General features: G+C 36.3%; 1 protein-coding gene across 10 annotated transcripts; it reads right to left on the bottom strand.

The window, feature by feature from the left end:
* Positions 1-9879: 9879 nt before the first annotated feature.
* On the bottom strand, positions 9880-15507 carry LOC107820367 (uncharacterized). 10 transcript variants are annotated; one of them, XM_016646643.2, is made up of 5 exons: positions 14828-15507; positions 13613-13712; positions 12281-12330; positions 11637-11714; positions 9880-11450 (listed from the first exon to the last, which is right to left on the bottom strand). In XM_016646643.2, exons 1-5 carry the CDS (start codon positions 14902-14904, stop codon positions 10259-10261), a joined length of 1497 nt encoding a protein of 498 aa, XP_016502129.2. In that variant the 5' UTR covers positions 14905-15507; the 3' UTR covers positions 9880-10258. The 10 variants fall into 10 exon arrangements, with proteins under 10 accessions (XP_016502129.2, XP_016502130.2, XP_016502128.2 ...); XM_016646644.2 differs by having other exon boundaries at positions 13613-13700; XM_016646642.2 differs by having other exon boundaries at positions 13613-13669.
* Positions 15508-18713: the final 3206 nt, after the last annotated feature.

Genomic DNA, 18713 nt, shown 5'->3' with positions numbered 1-18713 from the left:
GTTTGCTAGCCAGTCCGGTATTTTACCTTTCTGATGGATCCTATTTTAAGGAGTTTAGATACCTCGTCCTTGATGAAAGCATGTTTGACCTCAGACTGGGGTTTCCCCTTCTGCTTGACCGGGTGGAACTTCAGGTCCAAGCTTAGCCTGTGATTGGTTATTTCCGGCGAGATCCCTGTCATATCAAGGTGGGACCAAGCGAAACAATCTTCGGTAGCTATAATAAATTGAGTGAGTATTTTCATGAGCTCGGGATTCAACGCCGTGCCCACGTATACCTTTCGATCGGGCAAGTGTTTGATCAATACGACTTGATCCAGTTTCTCGACCGTTGATTTCGTAGCGTCAGAATCATCGGGAGCTACGAAAGACCTGGGACCCCATAGTCGTCGTCCTCGCCCATCTCCTGCTTTTTCGGTTGGGACGGAGTCAGTTTCAGTAGTAGCTATTTGGTTTCTCCCTTGGTGACTGGACCCAGCTCCTTCGGTGTCGAAATTGTGGATATTAGGACCACTTCGTCGACTGCAAACATCTCTTTTGCGGCCAGTTTTTCTCTGTAAACTATTTTTATTCCTCCCGACGTCGGGAAATTCAACACCCGATGCAGAGTCGATGGTACCGCCCTCATGTTGTGAATCCATAGTCTCCCGAACAAAGCATTATACCTCTTGTCCCCTTCGATCACATAGAACTTTGTTTCTTGAACGGTCCCGACGGTGTTCATCGGTAATGTTATCTCTCCTTTAGTGGTCTCACATGCCATGTTGAACCCATTTAGGACTCGGACCGCGGGCACAATCTAATCTTGCAGGACGAGCTGTTCCACGACCCTCGATCTGATGATGTTGGACGAGCTACCTGGATCCATTAATACATGCTTAACTCGAGATTTATTTATAAGTACTAATATTACCAATGCATTGTTGTGGGGCTGCACGATCCCTTCAGTGTCTTCGTTGTTAAAGGACAAGGTTTCCTCCAGCACATAATCCCAAGTTCGTTCTTCCGTTGTGATAGATACTTTGGTGCGCTTCAACATCGGCCCATGGGGAACATTAAACCCACCGATGATCATGTTGTTGATGTGCTGAGGTTCCTCCTGTTCGGTTTGTTTACCAGAATCTCTGTTCGTGAAGTGGTTCTTGGCTCGGTCTCTCAGGAACTCTCGGTGATGCCCGTTATTGAATAGCCGGGCTACTTCTTCTCTCAATTGTCGGCAATTTTCTGTCCTGTGACCGTGAGTGCCATGATATTTGCACATTAGGTTAGGATCCCTTTGGGCCTGGTCATACTGTAAAGGTCGAGGCCATTTGGTGTCTCTGATATGTCCAATGGAGGATACATGGCGGCGGCGGTGATGTTAAAGTTGTACTCCGATAGTCTTGGCGCTTCTTTCGGCCCGATGGGCCTGTCGAAACTGTTTTTGCTCATGAGTCCCCGGTTATTTTGACCTCGGTCACTTCTTATTTCACTTTTCACGGGGGTTCGCCCAGATCCACCACCTCTTCGATCTCCATTGTATGACTGATACCGATCCATGTTCGACTATGGTTCACGATCAATGTCTCTTCTGACTCTATCAACTGATCTAACGGGATAAACGGATTCGAAAGAGGCCCCGAGTTGATCATCTTCGACCCTGATTTTTGATTGATACTGATTATGCACGTCGGCCCAAGTGCCAGCCAGGTATTCCACCAGATTTTGCTTCAACTGCTATGAAGCCAACGAGCTTCGAGCATTGAGTCCCTGGTTGAAGGCCTGAACGGCCCAATCGTCCGCGACCAGAGGCAAGTCCATCCGTTCCATTTGGAACCGGGACACGAATTCCCTGAGCATCTCGTTGTCCCTATGATTCACTTTGAAAGGTCTGACTTCCTGGTCTTGACTTTGATAGCCCCAGCGTGTGCTTTTACGAATGAATCTGCAAGCATAGCAAACGATTCAGTAGGATTAGGAGGTAGGTTGTGATACCATATCATAGCTCATTTGGATAGAGTTTCCCTGAACTTTTTCAACAGGATAGATTCGATCTTGTGATCTTCCAAGTCGTTCCCTTTGATGGCGCATGTATAAGAGGTCACATGCTCATTTGGGTCGATTGTTCTGTTGTACTTAGAAATTTCGGGCATGCAGAACTTTTTCGAGAACGGCTTCGGCGCTGCGCTCGGAAGAAAGGGTTTTTGAACAAACTTCTTGGAATCCAGACCCTTCAATATCGGAGGTTCTCCTGGGATTTAGTTGACCCTGGAATTGTAGGTTTCCACCTTTTTGTCATTGGCTTCAATTTTCTTCTACCCTGATTCTATCAGTTTTGTCAATTCCTCGAGCATTTTTATGATCTCGGGGTTAGTCCCCGATTCATTTTCATTCGGCCTCTCCGTAATCGGTTCATTTTTTCGGGTGACTTCCAGGGATGGCTCGGGCTCAACCCTGCTCGGCGCTTGGCTTTGGTTCTGCAACTGGGCTATCGCCGCCTGTTGAGCCTGTAACATTTCGAAGATCACTCACAAGTTGATCCCATCGATTTCACTATCGTGCGTATTCTGGGTAATTGATCAAACTTCCTTGCGTACGCTGTTCTCGGGATCGGTAGGAAAATTTATGTTGATGGCCACATGCAAACTGGTGTCTATGAGATTCGCCACCGGGACTCTGTCGAGATCGCCTGGGGGCACCTCGTTACCGGGTGCTGCATTGTTGTTTTCTCCACGGTAGCTGAACTCCGTATCCTTGTTTAGAGGAGCAGACCGTGGGTTTGACATTTCGATTTTAACCTGGAATCAAAGACACTTCAAAGAATAAGTGGGATTTGTATCAAATTGCCGCTATTATCCTTAGCCCCACGGTGGGCGCTAAACTATTTACCCTCAAAATTGAATAACAATTAAATTTGTAAGTGGTTTTAAGGATACATGGATTAACTTGACACAAAACGATAAATTAAGTTGCTATTGAGTAAACAAAGATATGATAAATTCAAACTACACGAGTTGGATAATTTCAGCTTTGATAGAATAATTGTCCTCGACCCGAGCTTATCACGACCGGTGTCGATAAACAAAAGAATAAGAGCTTAAAGAGAGAGAAAATAATAATGTATTACTTTTGATTGCGTGTTACAATGTGTACAAATGAATTATTAGACCCATTTTATATAATAGGAGAGTCCTATTTTAGGTACATCTCTATAAAAGGTAAAAAATCTTCTGATTCACTGATTGTCGGCTCATTATCGATATACACCGAGATCCCCGTCATAATATTCGGCCGGTCCAGGATATTTCGGCCTTATGTTGGCTATGCTGGATTGTCTGACAATGCTCTTTGAAGTCGCTCGAGGATAGGATTGATTCCGGGATCATGGCCGCGATATTCTCGAAGGCAGGCGTCATGCTCCCGGGTTCTAGTCCGGTGGGACTTTGGCTCGATTTCAGTCCCTTATTGCCACGTCTCGAGTTTGGCTTATCTTATCGGAGGTTAGGATGAATCATGAGCTCGGTTTCACCCGTATATAAATAGTGTTGTGACACGAGGGGTTGCTTAGATGGTCATCACCTCCCACCTATAATCTCAGGGTCGTGGGTTCGAGTCATCAAAGGAGCAAAAGCTCCAACAAAAAGGAATCAAAGGCGAGGGCAAAAAAAAAAAAACTAAATAGTGTTGTAAAAGAACTTTGTTCTAACACTTTAGTATTTTGGGATTACGAACTTATTTATTCTTTTTCTTATCTAAAATAGTCTTCAAGAATCTAATCAATTAACCAACCCCACCGCCAAAAGAATTGTCATAGCCATTTCTAATTGCTACAAATCAGGTTCATAGACCATTTACTTTTCACCCGGTATGGTTTGTTGGTCTAAAATTTGATATGGAATTATCCACGAGCAGTTCAATAAAGGTAATGCAAGTAATTCACATATAGGCATGCCATAACTATTTGGGCTTCAGCCCAATGGACTAGCCAGTTTTAGGGCTAGTAATCGAAAACTATCAAATATTTGTAAAGTCATTGAAAAAAGCTATTATTTTATGCAAAGATAAAATCTGAACAAAAATACCCTATCTGAAACACGAAAAGTTTCAGCATAATATGTTGGATTATAGAGGTCCTGAGTATAAACTTCCAACATATTATGTTAGAACTCCAACACATGAAATTTCAGCACATTATGTTAGAATCTCATACGTAAAAAAATTGATCCAGTATATAATGCTAGAATTTTTTCGAATTTTTATGGGTGTTTTTGTTTAAATTTTATCTTTACAAAAATAGCCAAAAATTCGATAACTTTTGAAGTTGTGGCTATTTTTCAATAATCAATTGTAAATTAGACTATTTTTTATTTTTCCCCCAATTTTCAAGGGCAAAAATCACTTTTAGCCTGCAGCCAAAACTATTCACGTTCACTAGCCGCAAAAGTGTATAAATGTGTGTGTTTATGTATATATATATATATATATATATATATATATATATATATATATATATATATATATATATATATATATATATATATATATATATATATATATATAACGTCAATTTTCCAAGTATGACCAACGTGACAAAGAGGTCTATTTTACATAGGTAAAACTAAGTTGGAACTGTTATGAAAATATTATATTGTGGAGGTTTATTCATTACTCCGCTATAGATAATCTTCCTGAAAAAGATTATTCATTTAGTACTCTGTTGAAGTTTATCTACAAGCAGTTGATGCAGGCAGGTTGCAAGCAACTCAATGAAATGATTTGCTACAGCTTCTTATTAAACAGGCAGGTTGCAAGCAGCTCATGCAGACAACTTACAAGCAGCTGATGCAGGCAGGTTGCAAGCAACTCAATGAAATGATTTGCAGCAGCTTCTTATTAAACAGGTAGGTTGCAAGCAGCTCATGCAGACAACTTACAAGCAGCTAAATAAAAGCCTTGTAGCTACTTCCTGAAAAGCCTCGCAGTTGCTTCCTTTCTTCTATAAATAGAGGAGTTTTCAGTTCATTATGAACATAGGTTTTGAAAGTTGAATAAAAATATCAATCTCCCTCTATACGTGTCTTTACTTTACAGTATTTATTTTATAACACGTTATCAACACGAGACTCTGCCATTTTGAGCACTTACTTCGAATTTAATTTCTATTTCAGTGTTCATCTCCGATGTAAGGCAACACTCTTACGTCCGTGGTTAGAACTTGTTCATTCCTAGCATTATAAGGCAGATTATATCCTTGAGGTGTGTTCATCTCCGATGTAAGGCGACGCTCTTACGTCTGTGGTTAGATCTTGTTCATTCCTAGCATTATAAGGCAGATTATATCCTTGAGGTGGTGAGTTTTTCTTCTTGGCAGTAGTGATGTAGATATCACTTACATCTGGAGTGGCCAAATTAGTGTAATTTAATTTGAGCCTTTTGTTTATATTTTAATATCTTTATCATCGCTTGCTTGGCTATATGTTACATATACAGTACCTATTTTGGTATTTGTTTTCATCCTTATTATCTTAATAAACGATTACAAAGTGGATAACATTGTTAGATCCACTTAAACTCCAGCAGAGTTTGCAAGAAATATACAACCACTAGAAGTGGTTATGTTTCGCATATCTCATTGTAACTAAATTTTGTTAACCACCAGAAGTGGTATATGCCTATGACTACCAGAAGTGATAATTTAGGCTTTCTATGGTTACAATTAAAGATAAGCTAGAGAAATATTCTCTATATTACATGCACGCGTCGATTTGCTCCTGAAGTAGTAAATATTTTAAAAGAGGTTGAAGCATCACAATTTGATGTGATTAATGCGCGTTCAAATAATTATGTTCGATTTTCTGAAGGCTGAGAATTTTTGATAAATATTAAGCCATTCCCTGAAGTGAATGTGATAATATTAATAAAGTCGTAAATATGAACGCGCTTTTGATGTAAATATATTACAATTCACCTTCAGAAGAGTTAATATGATTGAGAGAATATATATTCAATTTTTCGTATTTTAAATTTGCTCCTGAAGAAGTAATACAATTGAAATTTTCTCTTGAAGTAGGAAAATATTTTGAAGCAGTGTCTTTCTGTGCTTAAACAAAATAATGAGCTATTCAAAGTTATTTTTGAAGCACATTTTTATTCCCCGGAGTGAATGAAGGAATACCACAACTCAAGAGGTAGAATAATAGAGGATATAAATATTACTTCTGTAGCATAAAGATCATTTTCACACGTACCTGTTGTACGTAAAACATCTTGGATAATTTTATTAAGTATCATTCTAAGGCAAAAGCATTCTTGTAGAATGCTTGCTACTACAACCATATTGATATATTATGGTTAGTTATTATTAACTACTCCGAAGAAAATAACAACTCATGTATATTTCCCTAGAGGATGTAATGACTATGTGGTTGCCGCTTTGATATAAAATATTCAGATATTAATGGCGTTTCTCCCTGAAGGAGATATTTGTCACAAAGTTGGTGGTAAAAATATTAAAATTCTTGATTTCTGAAATTTATAAATTTAGAATTATTTTTATATTGTTTATTTGATTATGATTTTCTCTCATGATACCAGAAGTGTCTGAGAAATATTTGATAGTACAAAATGTATCAAAAACTCCTGAAGAACTAACTGTTTGTCTAGAAGACACGTAACACCAGTAGTGTTCGAATAATATTAGATTATGGGTAATAAATGAAGTCTCTCGAAGAGCTTATATACAAATATGTCATTCATATTATATGATTATGGTCAAAACATATGTTGTAGTAAACCCGAAGTTTACTAATACAAATGGCTATCATATTGAGACTACAAATGACCGGAATATTGAAAATCTTCATGTTTCGACAATCATAGGGGCTAAAATAATATGTATGTGAGAAGTGACCCGCCTTATTCTTCAATTTGTACTATATCATGTATCACAGTAAACCAGAAGTTTACTAATATAAAAGTAGCCACAGTAAATAAGAAGTTTACTAATGTAAAAGTTTATGCCATAGTAAACCAAAAGTTTACTTAGAGATAGCACATGCCATGATAAACTTGAAGTTTTTATTTGCCATTTTTAAATGAGCTATTTGAGAATTCATATAAGCATATACTGAAGAACTAGAAGATTCTTCAAGAATTCTCTTGTGTTACTTGTTCTCATAATAAATTGATTATACCAGCTAAAGTTGGGACTAAAACCCCTGAATTCTGGAATATATAAAAGGTGAATATGGGCCCATTCACCTATCATGTGAACCACTTATAGATGCATATATGAGATGGTTACATGTGTGTTTATTCTCAACCTGCAGTTTGGCATTTAAAATTGCCTTTCTCAATTAAGAGCATAATTTTCAGATTATAAAATCAAGATAATTCATCTTGATGATGCTGGTTTATATCCAAGCTAGTTTAGAATTGAATACATCCTATTAATGGTTAAACTATTGCTTATGAGAACAAAGACTCATGTGTTGGTCTAAGATTTTCCAAATTGCATACAACAACACTTGTATGCATCAGACCAACAAAATATGATAAGTCTTCCCCTCACAATTGGTTTAGGATCAGAAACCAAATATTTTTACTATCTAATAATTTTTGATGTGTGGTATATGATTAATGTCTCTACCACAATGCACAAAGATATGTTTCCCAAAGAAGATTGGGGATATGAGTTAGTTTTTCTAACATTTGGGGGATGAAATAAATATCTGAAAATTATGCTATATGAATTGAATTATCATTTATATGATTCTCACTTAGAACATAATTTAAGTCAATGCCAGAAACATTTGCTGATCCAAAATTAAATGTCATATTTTAGCTGCAAATGCTCCTATTAAAATTAAAGTCCCTGAAGGATAAAGTTTACTGCACGCATGAAGCGTAATAAACCGATCGGTTCCAAAGGTAACATTCCTTGAAAAGGATATGAGCAAATGATCAAAATGATCGTAATGGGGAGGAAATGAGCTCCAGAAGAGCCCACGTCATAATATTTCATGAAACTCCAGAAGAAGTTCAGGTACCTGAAAATAAAGAAACTGATGAGATCTCAACAAGTTATGTCACTTGCGAACCGATACAAAATGACCGTCGACGATATATTTGATACAATATAGTGCACAATATTATAAAAGATTGTGAGGATCAAACCTGTAGTCCAGACACCTGAAGATGTCATGCCATTTAGATGCAAGTCATAACCTATATGACTCGTTTGATCAAATTTATATAAAGATCCATGAAGGATTTAAAATGCCTAAAGCAAATTCAAAATCTCGGGAAATGTATTCAATCAGATTACAAAGATCTTTGTACGGTTTAAAGCAATTTGGGCGCATGTGGTATAATCGCCTTAATGAATATTTGTTGAAAGAGGGTTACATAAATGATGTTATTTCTCCATGTATTTTTATAAAGAAAATAGCATCGGAATTTGTTATACTTATTGTTTATATTAATGACATAAATCTTGTTGGAACTCCAGAAGAGCTCCAAAACGCAATTGAATATCTTAAGAAAGTATTTGAGATGAAAGATCTTGGAAAGACAAAACTTTGTCTTGGACTGCAAATTAAACATTTAGCAGACGGGATATTTATGCATCAATCTTCCTATACAGAAAGTGTCTTAAAATGCTTTTACATGGACAGAGCGCACTCATTGAGTACACCAATGGTTGTTCGATCACTTAAAGTAAATAAGGACCCGTTCCGACCTCCAGAAGAGGGTGAGGAACTCCTTGGTCCTGAAACACCCTATCTCAGTATAATTGGTGAACTTATATATCTTGCTAATGATACAAGGCCTGACATAGCATTTTCTGTTAATTTACTAGCAAGATATAGCTCTTCTCCTACATGGAGACAGTGGAATGAGATTAAGCATATTTTGCGATATTTAAAGGGAACTCTTGATATGAGTTTGTTTTATGCTAACAAAGGTAATGCAGATCTTGTTGGTTATGCAGATGAAGGTTATTTATCTGATCCCCATAAAACTCGATCTCAAACCGGGTACGTATTTACATGTGGAGGTATTGTCATATCATGGCGCTCCACAAAGCAATCAATTGTTGCTACTTCTTCAAATCATGCTGAGATAATAGCTATTCATGAAGCAAGTAGGGAATGCGTATGGTTGAGATTAGTGATTCATTTTATTCAAGAAAAATGTGGTTTAGAATGTGATAAAAGATCCACAATTTTATACGAAGACAATGCTGCATGCATAGCCCAATTAAATGGAGAATTTATAAAAGGAGATAGAACGAAGCACATTTCACTAAAATTATTCTACAAACATGATCTTCAGAAAAATGGTGACATCGATGTGTAACAAATCCGTACAAGTGACAATCCAACAGATTTGTTCACTAAATCTTTACCAACTTCAACTTTTGAGAAGATGGTATACAAGATTGGAATGCAGAGACTCAAGTATTCGAAACAAAGTTTTCATCTGGGGAAGTGAAATACGCGATGTACTCTTTTTTCCTTACTAAACTTTTTTCCATAAGGTTTTTCTTGTAAGGTTTTTAATGGGGCATCTAAATATGCGTATTACTAAATATGTGTACCCTTTTTCCTTCACTAGGATTTTTCCCACTGGGTTTTTCCTAGTGAGGTTTAACGAGACACATTATCTTTTAATGAACGTCTAAGGGGGAGTATTATGAAAATATTATATTGTGGATGTCCATTCATTACTCCGCTATAGATAATCTTCCTGAAGAAGATTATCCATTTAGTACTCTGTTGAAGTTTATCTACAAGCAGCTGATGCAGGCAGGTTGCAAGCAACTCAATGAAATGATTTGCAGCAGCTTCTTATTAAACAGGCATGTTGCAAATAGCTCATGCAGACAACTTACAAGCAGATCAATGAAATGATTTGCAACAACTTCTTATTAAACAAGCAGGTTGCAAGCAGCTCATACAGACAGCTTACAAGCAGTTAAAGAAAAGCGTTGCAGCTGCTTCCTGAAAAGCCTCGCAACTGCTTCCTTTCTTCTATGAATAGAGGAGTTTTCAGTTCATTATGAACATAAGTTTTGAAAGTTGAATAAAAATATCAATCTCCCTCTATATGTGTCTTTACTTTACAGTCTTTATTTTATAACAAGAACTAATTATTCACAACTTGTCAGCTTCAATAGATTCCACTTGAACTGAATTTCACAAATGGAGTCCATTTGCAAAATGGCCATGCAAAATAGAAGGTTAAAAAAGACGAGTTCATGCACACAAAAAAAGGACTATGCAACCTGCAAATCACCTTTACAGGCTCTTTTTCTTTCCTTTGTAACCATCTCAGAATGATGGTCCTCTATCTTAGTTTTAGCTCCTGTATCTTTCTTTTCTGCTACTTTAGTTATTCGATTAACAGATCCATCAACTGATCCACAGTTGAACTTTCCACGTCGCTTGAAGCCTTTAGTAGCAGCTAATAATGACTGCAATGGAACCTCAGAATCAGCATCACTTGGTTTATGATCATCTCTTCCTACAGTCCCTGCAATACTATTTACATTGTCGCAAGACTTGGCTTGAAGTTTGTCTTTGGAGGGGCGAGGACGAGCACTTCTTGGCTTCACAGGCAGATTACCTATCGTCGAGAATGTGAGCAGGGCAGAAGTAGCTTTGTGGTAAGAGAACTTATAATGGTCTCTATATGCTTTAGTGACAATGTCCCTGAGGGTCATCGCTGACTTGTATTCTCTCGTCCTTTTCGAATAATATACAATGGCATTGGTTGTTAACAAAAGTAAATCTCTGAAAAGCTCACCTGCTGATTTGATGGAACCATTGGCTATTCTTAATCTTACTGTTTCAATATCCACATGCTGCCTGATAATATTCTTGTATCTAGCTCTCTTTTGACTATCGTGACGATGCCTAAAGATCATAGCAACTTCGGTCTGTGTAATAGAATTGAAAATTGCCATCAAATCATCGTCGTCCCTCAATCTAGATAATCCTCCTTTACTATCATCTGTGGTGGTAGGCTTAATACTTTGGTCGCAACTGGTTGATGTTTCTTTACAGTGGGAAGTAGAGATGTCACTGATTGAACACACATTGTCACTTTCACCAACGCTCACTTCTTTGCTATCTAAAACAGCATCTTTCCTTTTTCTCTTACTTCTTCTCTTCCTCAAAACTCCTCCATTTCCATTGGCAGTCTCTGCTAGCTCACAAGACTCCGACCATTCTAGCTTTTGATCTATCTCTTTAGTCGAGGCTATAGCAGGACTCTCAAACTCGGGTGAAAACTTGGTCCTGGTATCTAGTGTGAAGCTGCCAGCAGATACACCGTCTTTGCCAAAAGATTCCATGTATTCTGACTTTACAACAGCAGCGGGCGATTCAGTGTGACAAGAACCATAATCTATCTGAGCAGACCGTTCTCTCTCTGCCTTAAGGCTTTCAATCTTTGTGAGGAGAGACCTGAGATTACAAATATAAAATGGAGTTAGAAAACTTAAGTGTGAAAGGAGATAAGAGTTTGGATCAGAGATTACCTATAAAGCTGCAGAAATGAAAGCTACAGACTTAGTGTAGTCAAGAAACCTCGTGTGCAAAGTATTTGAGTGGCACCAACTTAAGATAGAGAAGCAATATATATTTACTAACCCAATTGAGCATTCAGATTTCTGCAATTCTCGCTTCAGTTCTTCAACTCGTCGTTTTCGTAGCTCTTCAAACCAAGCACTAGGCCAAAGAAAGGTAAAGTAGCGGGGCATTGATTAGTGCAAGGATAAGATCTTAATGAATCAGTTTTCTCCCAACATGTATTAAGTGAATGGAAAACATGAATTCAAGTCAAAGCTTAGTACCCTAGGCATAAATTCAAAAGGCTATTCTTTTGTCACGTGACAGCACTAGGTTATTAGTGCAGTCATAAGCTGAGATAACATAGGAATTATCTTGACTCCATAAAAGTGATCATAAAACATTCATAAGCATTTCAGAAGGCCACAGCTGATATGGTTAGTGATTAAAAAAAAAGGGCAGCTCGGTGCACGAAGCATCCCGTGTTTACGTAGGATTCAGGGAAGGGTCGCACCCCAAGGGGTGTGATGTAGACAGCCTACCCTGATGCAAGCATCGGTAGTTGATTCCACGGCTCGAACCGATAGGTCATACGAACACAACGTTACCGTTGCTCCAAGGCTCCCCTTCAGGTTAGTGACTAATGCACAAAACTAAATTAGCTCATGAATACATATCAAAAGAAAAACTAGATTAGCTCATAAGTTTAAAGAACTTTGACTCACTTGCAGCCAGAGTAGCGCTTTTGCAAATCTTCATACTTGACTTTGCAGGCCTGGTATTTTTTTTAAAAATCAGCATTTCATATAGAGGTTATAGTTGCTTAAAGATATGGATGGTGACGACAAGGGGTCAAGAGCGTCAACGAGGCAGTGAAGTAGATTACTTGCAACCTCATTGGCTAGCTATATAGTTGATCTGCATAAAGCTAAATTTGTAAAGCTAGTTAGTCTCCTTATCCGGTTAATTCAGTGTAAGTTTTGTTCAAGAAATTATTATTTTTATTAGTTTCCTTATACAGTTTAGCATATGTATTCATTAGTTACCAAAAAAATCATCTATTTTTTGTAGAATAAGTCTGTCACCAGGAATGATCTCCTGGAAAGAATAAATAACAGGCAGATTTAGAGGGGTTCTGTGTGTTCAGCTAAACACATTGCTTTCACCTTGAACTTTGTATACGATATAAAAGGGTAGCCTTATGCATTAAGCTCCGGTTATGCAAAGCAAAGAGGCAGACCACATTAGGTTCTACGTAGGCAGCCTTACCTTGAATTTTTACATGAGGTTGTTTTCACGACTTGAACCTATGACCTCCTGGTCACACAACGATAAATTTTATCTTCTTCGAACTTTGTGTACATATGCCAATTTTTTTTTATAGCTATAATATAATAATAAGATCTATGTAAACGAAATGTTTTCGCACCCGTATCGGATCCACCTAACATGTACTCTTTTTGGAGGATCCGACACACATACATTTTCAGAGAGTCGGAGCAACATAGAATAAGATTGGGCACTAATTCTGCTCAAGGACTCTAGACCTTGAATTTGCCTATGTGAAATAACAGTGGTTGTCAATCCCTATTAGGCACTACGCCACTACCAGACCACCACTTACCATGTTGAAAGCCTGATAGTAGCAACTACTCCTAAATAAACCAATAGAAGACTGGAAATGCGTTAAACGATGAATGGAAAAGCACCTAATTAAATATGGTCAATACTTTATTTGGTAGCCACATGTTGATTGGTGACAAATTTTGGCTTAACTAACTCTATTACACTCCGTTCACTTTTACTTGGCATATATACTAAAAAAATATTTTTATTTTTATTTGTCACTTTACGCATATCAAGAGAAGACAATTTTTTTTACTGTTATACCCACATTATTTATTACTCATTTCAAATCATTTTCTCAAATATAATAAAATATGCATCAATTAATATGAGTATCATGGTAAATTATGCACTTCATTTATTATTTCTTAAGGGGCATAAAAAGTCAAAACGTACCAAATAAAAAAGTAAACGGAGGGAGTATGATGTACCAAAAGATTCACCCTCTGTCCACATGGCGGAGAATTGAAGTTTTGATCAAATTCTTCCTGCCCACATAATAAACTTCCTATCTGAATCCTGATGGCGAACCTCCACGTCAAAATACAAATTTTTAATTTAACGCTACTCAATTTGACTAGACATAAAACGACAGACCATCTAATATAATTATCGAATCCACCGACAACAGATCCAGTATAATTCAACAAGTATAATTTGCGGAGGGTAGTGTATACGCAATCTTACTCAAATGCGGATCCAAGATTTATATCTTATAGGTTTAACTTTTAAAGTTTTTAGCATTGAACCCATTATATTTTAAAGTTATGGGTTCATATCTACTATTTTATAATTTTAATAAATTTTTACACATGAAATTTTTACTCCGCATAAAAATTTATGGGTTCAGTTGAATCCGGTGATACTATACTACATCCGCCACTGACCTTACTCCTACTTTGTAAAGGTGGAGAGACTGTTTCTAATAGACCATCGGCTCAAGAAACGCAAAGTCACGAAAAGAAATACAATAATGAATAAACCACATAAAGGAAATAGAATAATAAAGCAGTATCGACGATAATATTTATTATTATCGAATCCCAAAAAAAAAGAGGCTTCGTAATTTATTATTTTAACAGCTGATTACCTCATTTCAATTTTCCTTACCTTTTTCTTATTCACTTTTTTTAACAGCTGATTACCCTTCAATTTTCCTTACCTTTTTCTTATTCACCTTTTTTTTTTGGTTTTCCTATACATTGGAGATGTTTCATTCCATATTAGGTTACTTAGACCATATGTTTTTACACCATATGTCCAATACTGTATAAATAGTTTTTACACCAACTATGTAGTTTTACGTTCACTTATCATGTTTTTATGTTACTTCTACAAAATTAGAGATATGCGAAAAGACCGTTACAGTGCCTTAAAACTAGAGTCTATTTCTAAACATTAATAATAGTTGACTAATCCTAATTAGTTATCATTTTAATAACATAAGGGCCCCACGAAATCTATTTCTACTAAAACTATTAAAAAAAAAAAAAACACCCGACAGAAGAACAATGATTCTAACGATACGAAAAATCAGGTACTACGTACGTTAAATTAAAAACAGAGAAGATTAGACCAAACAAGACAAATAAAAGGATATTTGTCGTTAATAATAAGAATGTCACTTAACGTAAATTAATGTGAACCTCAGGGGTGAAATAGTAAGGACAGATGGTACGAGAACGAAGCTCCGAAGCGACGACGTTCCAATCTTGTGTCCCATGCCGGAGAACAGCGCCACCTAGGATTAGTTCCTCCCACGTACCCCACCTCCTTTTTCCTGACCCCACCACCATCGTTTTTGTCCGAACACGTGTACGACTGAGAACAGTTTTTTTGTCCACATGAACGGCTCAGATGATTTGAATGGTTAAAAATCACCACCAAAACAAGTTTCGAATTCTAAATGATCAAGCTCTTGTACCACGCGCACCCTGCTCACGTTAACATCAACCGCCGGTACCACCACGTAGGCCGTTTCTCCGATGAATATAACCGGAGAAAATAAAAAGAAGAAAAAAAGAAAAAAAGATGGTTGAATAATTTGAAATCAGAAAAAGATCACGAGAAAGGGAGGGAGAAAAATAGGGTTTGTATGTAGGAAAATTATAAAAAGGTTGAAAAGGTGTTTTTATATTTTCTTTTATATCATAGAGGTTTTTGTAAGATAAGAATAAGCGGGAGAAAAGGGGTTGACGAATTTATGTGAAGAAGAAAGAAAGAAAGAAAGAACAAAAAAGGAAGAAATTTGAGATGGAGAAGAGGGTGAAAATGGTTTTTTAGAGATTTTTGTTTGACTGAAAATTGTGTACTTTGCAAGTTTGGGGGTGAACAGTGACTTTTCTAGAGTTTTCAAAATGACATGTATATCCTTACGTCTCTTGGTCGGTTGTGAGTTGACACGTGGCGGTATTTGAAGGAAACGAATTAAATATCCCAATCAGATTACTGGCATTGATGATTACGTACTGTAACAATAATTAACTGGTGCTGTCATTATGTTTGGACGAGGTGTGATTATGACATTTGGATAAAGATTTCACTGTCCCTTTTCTCAATTATTTTTCTTTTTTGAATACCAAATACAGGCGTTTGGACATAAAAAAATATCGAATTTGACAAAAAAAAAGTATTTGAAAGTTAAATTTTAAAAAAAATGTGTATTTGGATAACTATTTTACTTGAAAAAAAATACAATTTAAATCTTATTACTCATTCTATTATATAGTCGATATATTTGTTTTTATTAGGCTCGTGTGGTTTTTCTTTCGAATAAGTCATTATCTTCTCCAATAAAATATTGTGTCCGAAAATATAGACTAAAACAAAATTTCGTAACAGTAGCTTTACTTTGAGATCATTACCCAGAAATAATTATAGCAGTTTAGAAAAATGGACAAAATCAACCTAACCATTTTTATTTCGAAAAATGGCCAAAACTACCCCTAAACTAATTGATTTGGTACAAGAATATCTTTCGTCCACCTAGTGAGCTAAAAATGCCCTTACCGTTATCTTAGTGGCTCACTTTTGCCCTTATTAACTAACGGACTTATTTGAATTTTTTTAATTAATATCCACGTATTACCGTCCCATTGATCTAAATTTAAATCTTTACCAAATTTTTTTAAAAAATACCCATTAAGGTTTCTTCACATTCGCCCGAAAAAAGGACATGCCCCATTGCCTACTCCCTCTTTCTTCTCCATTAAATTGAATCAGGAAGGAGATAATGAATTTTGTTCTCATACCTATTTTATACCCATTTGATTTTATTTAATGAATAACTTCCTAAGTCAAGATCCCGAATTTTATTCTCATACCCATTTCATTTCATTCTCAAACTCAGCATTTTCTTGCTTAAATTATTACTTTTCTTGTTGTAGTGGCGCAAATTCTTCCATTTGCAAAATCTAAAAGATGAAGAAGAAGTTACATTGTCTTTTAAAATCGGGTTTGGATTAATAGGATTTAAAATCAGGACGGATCAATCAAAACCTAGGTTTATGGTGATTTTTTTCTTTTTAATTTAGCAAGGGTTTATATTTAAGTTAATAGAATGGTAACACATGGATAATCATTAAGTTTTTCTATTTCTTTTAGATAAGCATGTTAGTAATAAGGGCATAATTGAGCCACTAATATAAAAGTGAGGGTATTTTGACGCAATAGGATGGAGGTCATTTATCTATCAAATCGAATAGTTTTGGGACAGTTTTGGCCATTTTCCATTTTTGTTTCCCTAGAGTTTGAACATTGTACATGATTTTTTATTTTTTATTTTTTATTCATTTCATCATACTACTAAGCTATCCTTGATTAAGAGTTAAGAAAATCTAACATAGGAGAAAAGCAATGAAGGTGTTCTATTATGGAGAACGAGAGCAGTATGACAAGAAAGAATTAAACACTAAAATTGGGCTTTTAGCATATTTGGCCGCTCGACTGAAACTAATTACCGTCACTAACTAAATATGTAAAATATATACTAATTATTTAAAAAATATGTATATTATATATTAATATATGAAAAATATATATATTTTTCGGCTATTATTTTGAAGAACGGTTATACATAATAGATTTCTCAAATAAGGGGAGGTGAGGTCGCTTAGGCGAGTTCTGTTGTCTTCCCACTCAGTGGTACTTTTGAGCCTTCATGTTGAACAAATATTTTTGGATCTTTATACAAATAGACGATAGAAATTATTATTTATTTTTTAATCGGTATACATAAATTATGCATTAGTTATACATGATTATACATATTATATATGGATTACATATGTTACACATGTAAAGCATGACTCATAATCACCCTTAAACTCTCGGATGGAAGTTTATTGACAACATAGCTCTATAGGGTTAGAAATCATATTTACTCTAAATTATTGTGTATCTATACGCTGTAACTTATTGTTTGATCATCGAATAACAGAACTTCCTATGGTAGCGGAGCCCTAAGAGGTTTAATCAACCCAAGGCCTTTTTCATAATGTAAGGAAGCATCTTCCTTCGTTATCATCATTTTAGCATAAGCAACAAAAGAAAAACGACTTCCTTTGTCTAGTTCGTCTGATTGTGGTAGACGATAAGTCATCACCAGCCTTTCCATCGGCACACTCAAGTTTTCATACCAGTTTCCATGCCCTCTCCAAACCTTGTCCATCAATTGCCAGTGAAGTTAACTTCATATATTTTTTTTATTATAGAAGACACTATTTATGCCTATGATGTGTGGATGTGGTGTTAACCATCATATTGATGGTAGTGAGCTCACTCCCACACAGTTTCTTGCTGAGAATCATTTAAACCCCGAGTATAAAGCGTGGGTACGAAAGGATCAACTTGTGCTTAGTTGGATAGTTGCATCTATCTTAGAGAGCTTCTTGTCGCAACTAGTTGGAACATCAATTGCTCGTGAAGCTTGGGAGAAGCTTGTTGCTGCAAATGCTTTAGGATCCAATCCTTTGATTCGTGAACTAAAGATGCAGTTACATACTTTGCATCGTGCAAGTATTGACTCATATGTTCAAAAGGCAAAGGACGAATTGCTGATAAACTAGTTGCACTGCAACACCAAGTTCCTAATGACGACTTAGTCGAATTTGTTCTTGCTGGGTTGGGTTCTATCTATCGTACATTTACTAGGTCACTTGAATTATGACAAGAAGATATTAACTTTGATGCTCGGTATATCTTCTTCTTAACAAAAAATAATAATTAAAAAGAGATAAAACAGTTAGTGTTATTTCACCTATGACTGTAACTATCCGACCGACCATTTTGCATATCTGAGCACCATTTTCCTTTTTAACGCTCCCCGTATGTATGTTTATGATTTTATCACTTGCGGGGATAGTTGATTTCGTTTGGGAGAGATTTTGGATTGATTTGGATCAAATGGTTCTTAGTTTGGAGGCTTAAGTTGGAAATATTAATCGAGGTTTGACTTTTGTGAGAACGTTCCTAGAACAGTGGGTTCCAATAGGTTCATAATTTTGGACTTAGTCGTACGCTCGAAATCGGATT

This window comes from Nicotiana tabacum, chromosome 23, assembly GCF_000715075.1.
Source record: "Nicotiana tabacum cultivar K326 chromosome 23, ASM71507v2, whole genome shotgun sequence".
NCBI classification, from domain to species: domain Eukaryota; kingdom Viridiplantae; phylum Streptophyta; class Magnoliopsida; order Solanales; family Solanaceae; genus Nicotiana; species Nicotiana tabacum.
This window is presented reverse-complemented; position numbering and strand designations above follow the sequence as displayed.

What these genes read in the sequence shown, in the direction of transcription:
- LOC107820367 (XM_016646642.2), bottom strand. Translation starts at nt 14,977, where the DNA reads ATGGTGGTGGGGTCAGGAAAAAGGAGGTGGGGTACGTGGGAGGAACTA. An exon ending in CTTACTATTTCACCCCTGAG is followed by an intron (nt 13,670 to 14,827) that starts GTTCACATTAAT and finishes TTATGTGGGCAG; the next exon opens with GAAGAATTTGATCAAAACTT. An exon ending in AAATCTGAATGCTCAATTGG is followed by an intron (nt 11,451 to 11,636) that starts GTTAGTAAATAT and finishes TTGTAATCTCAG; the next exon opens with GTCTCTCCTCACAAAGATTG.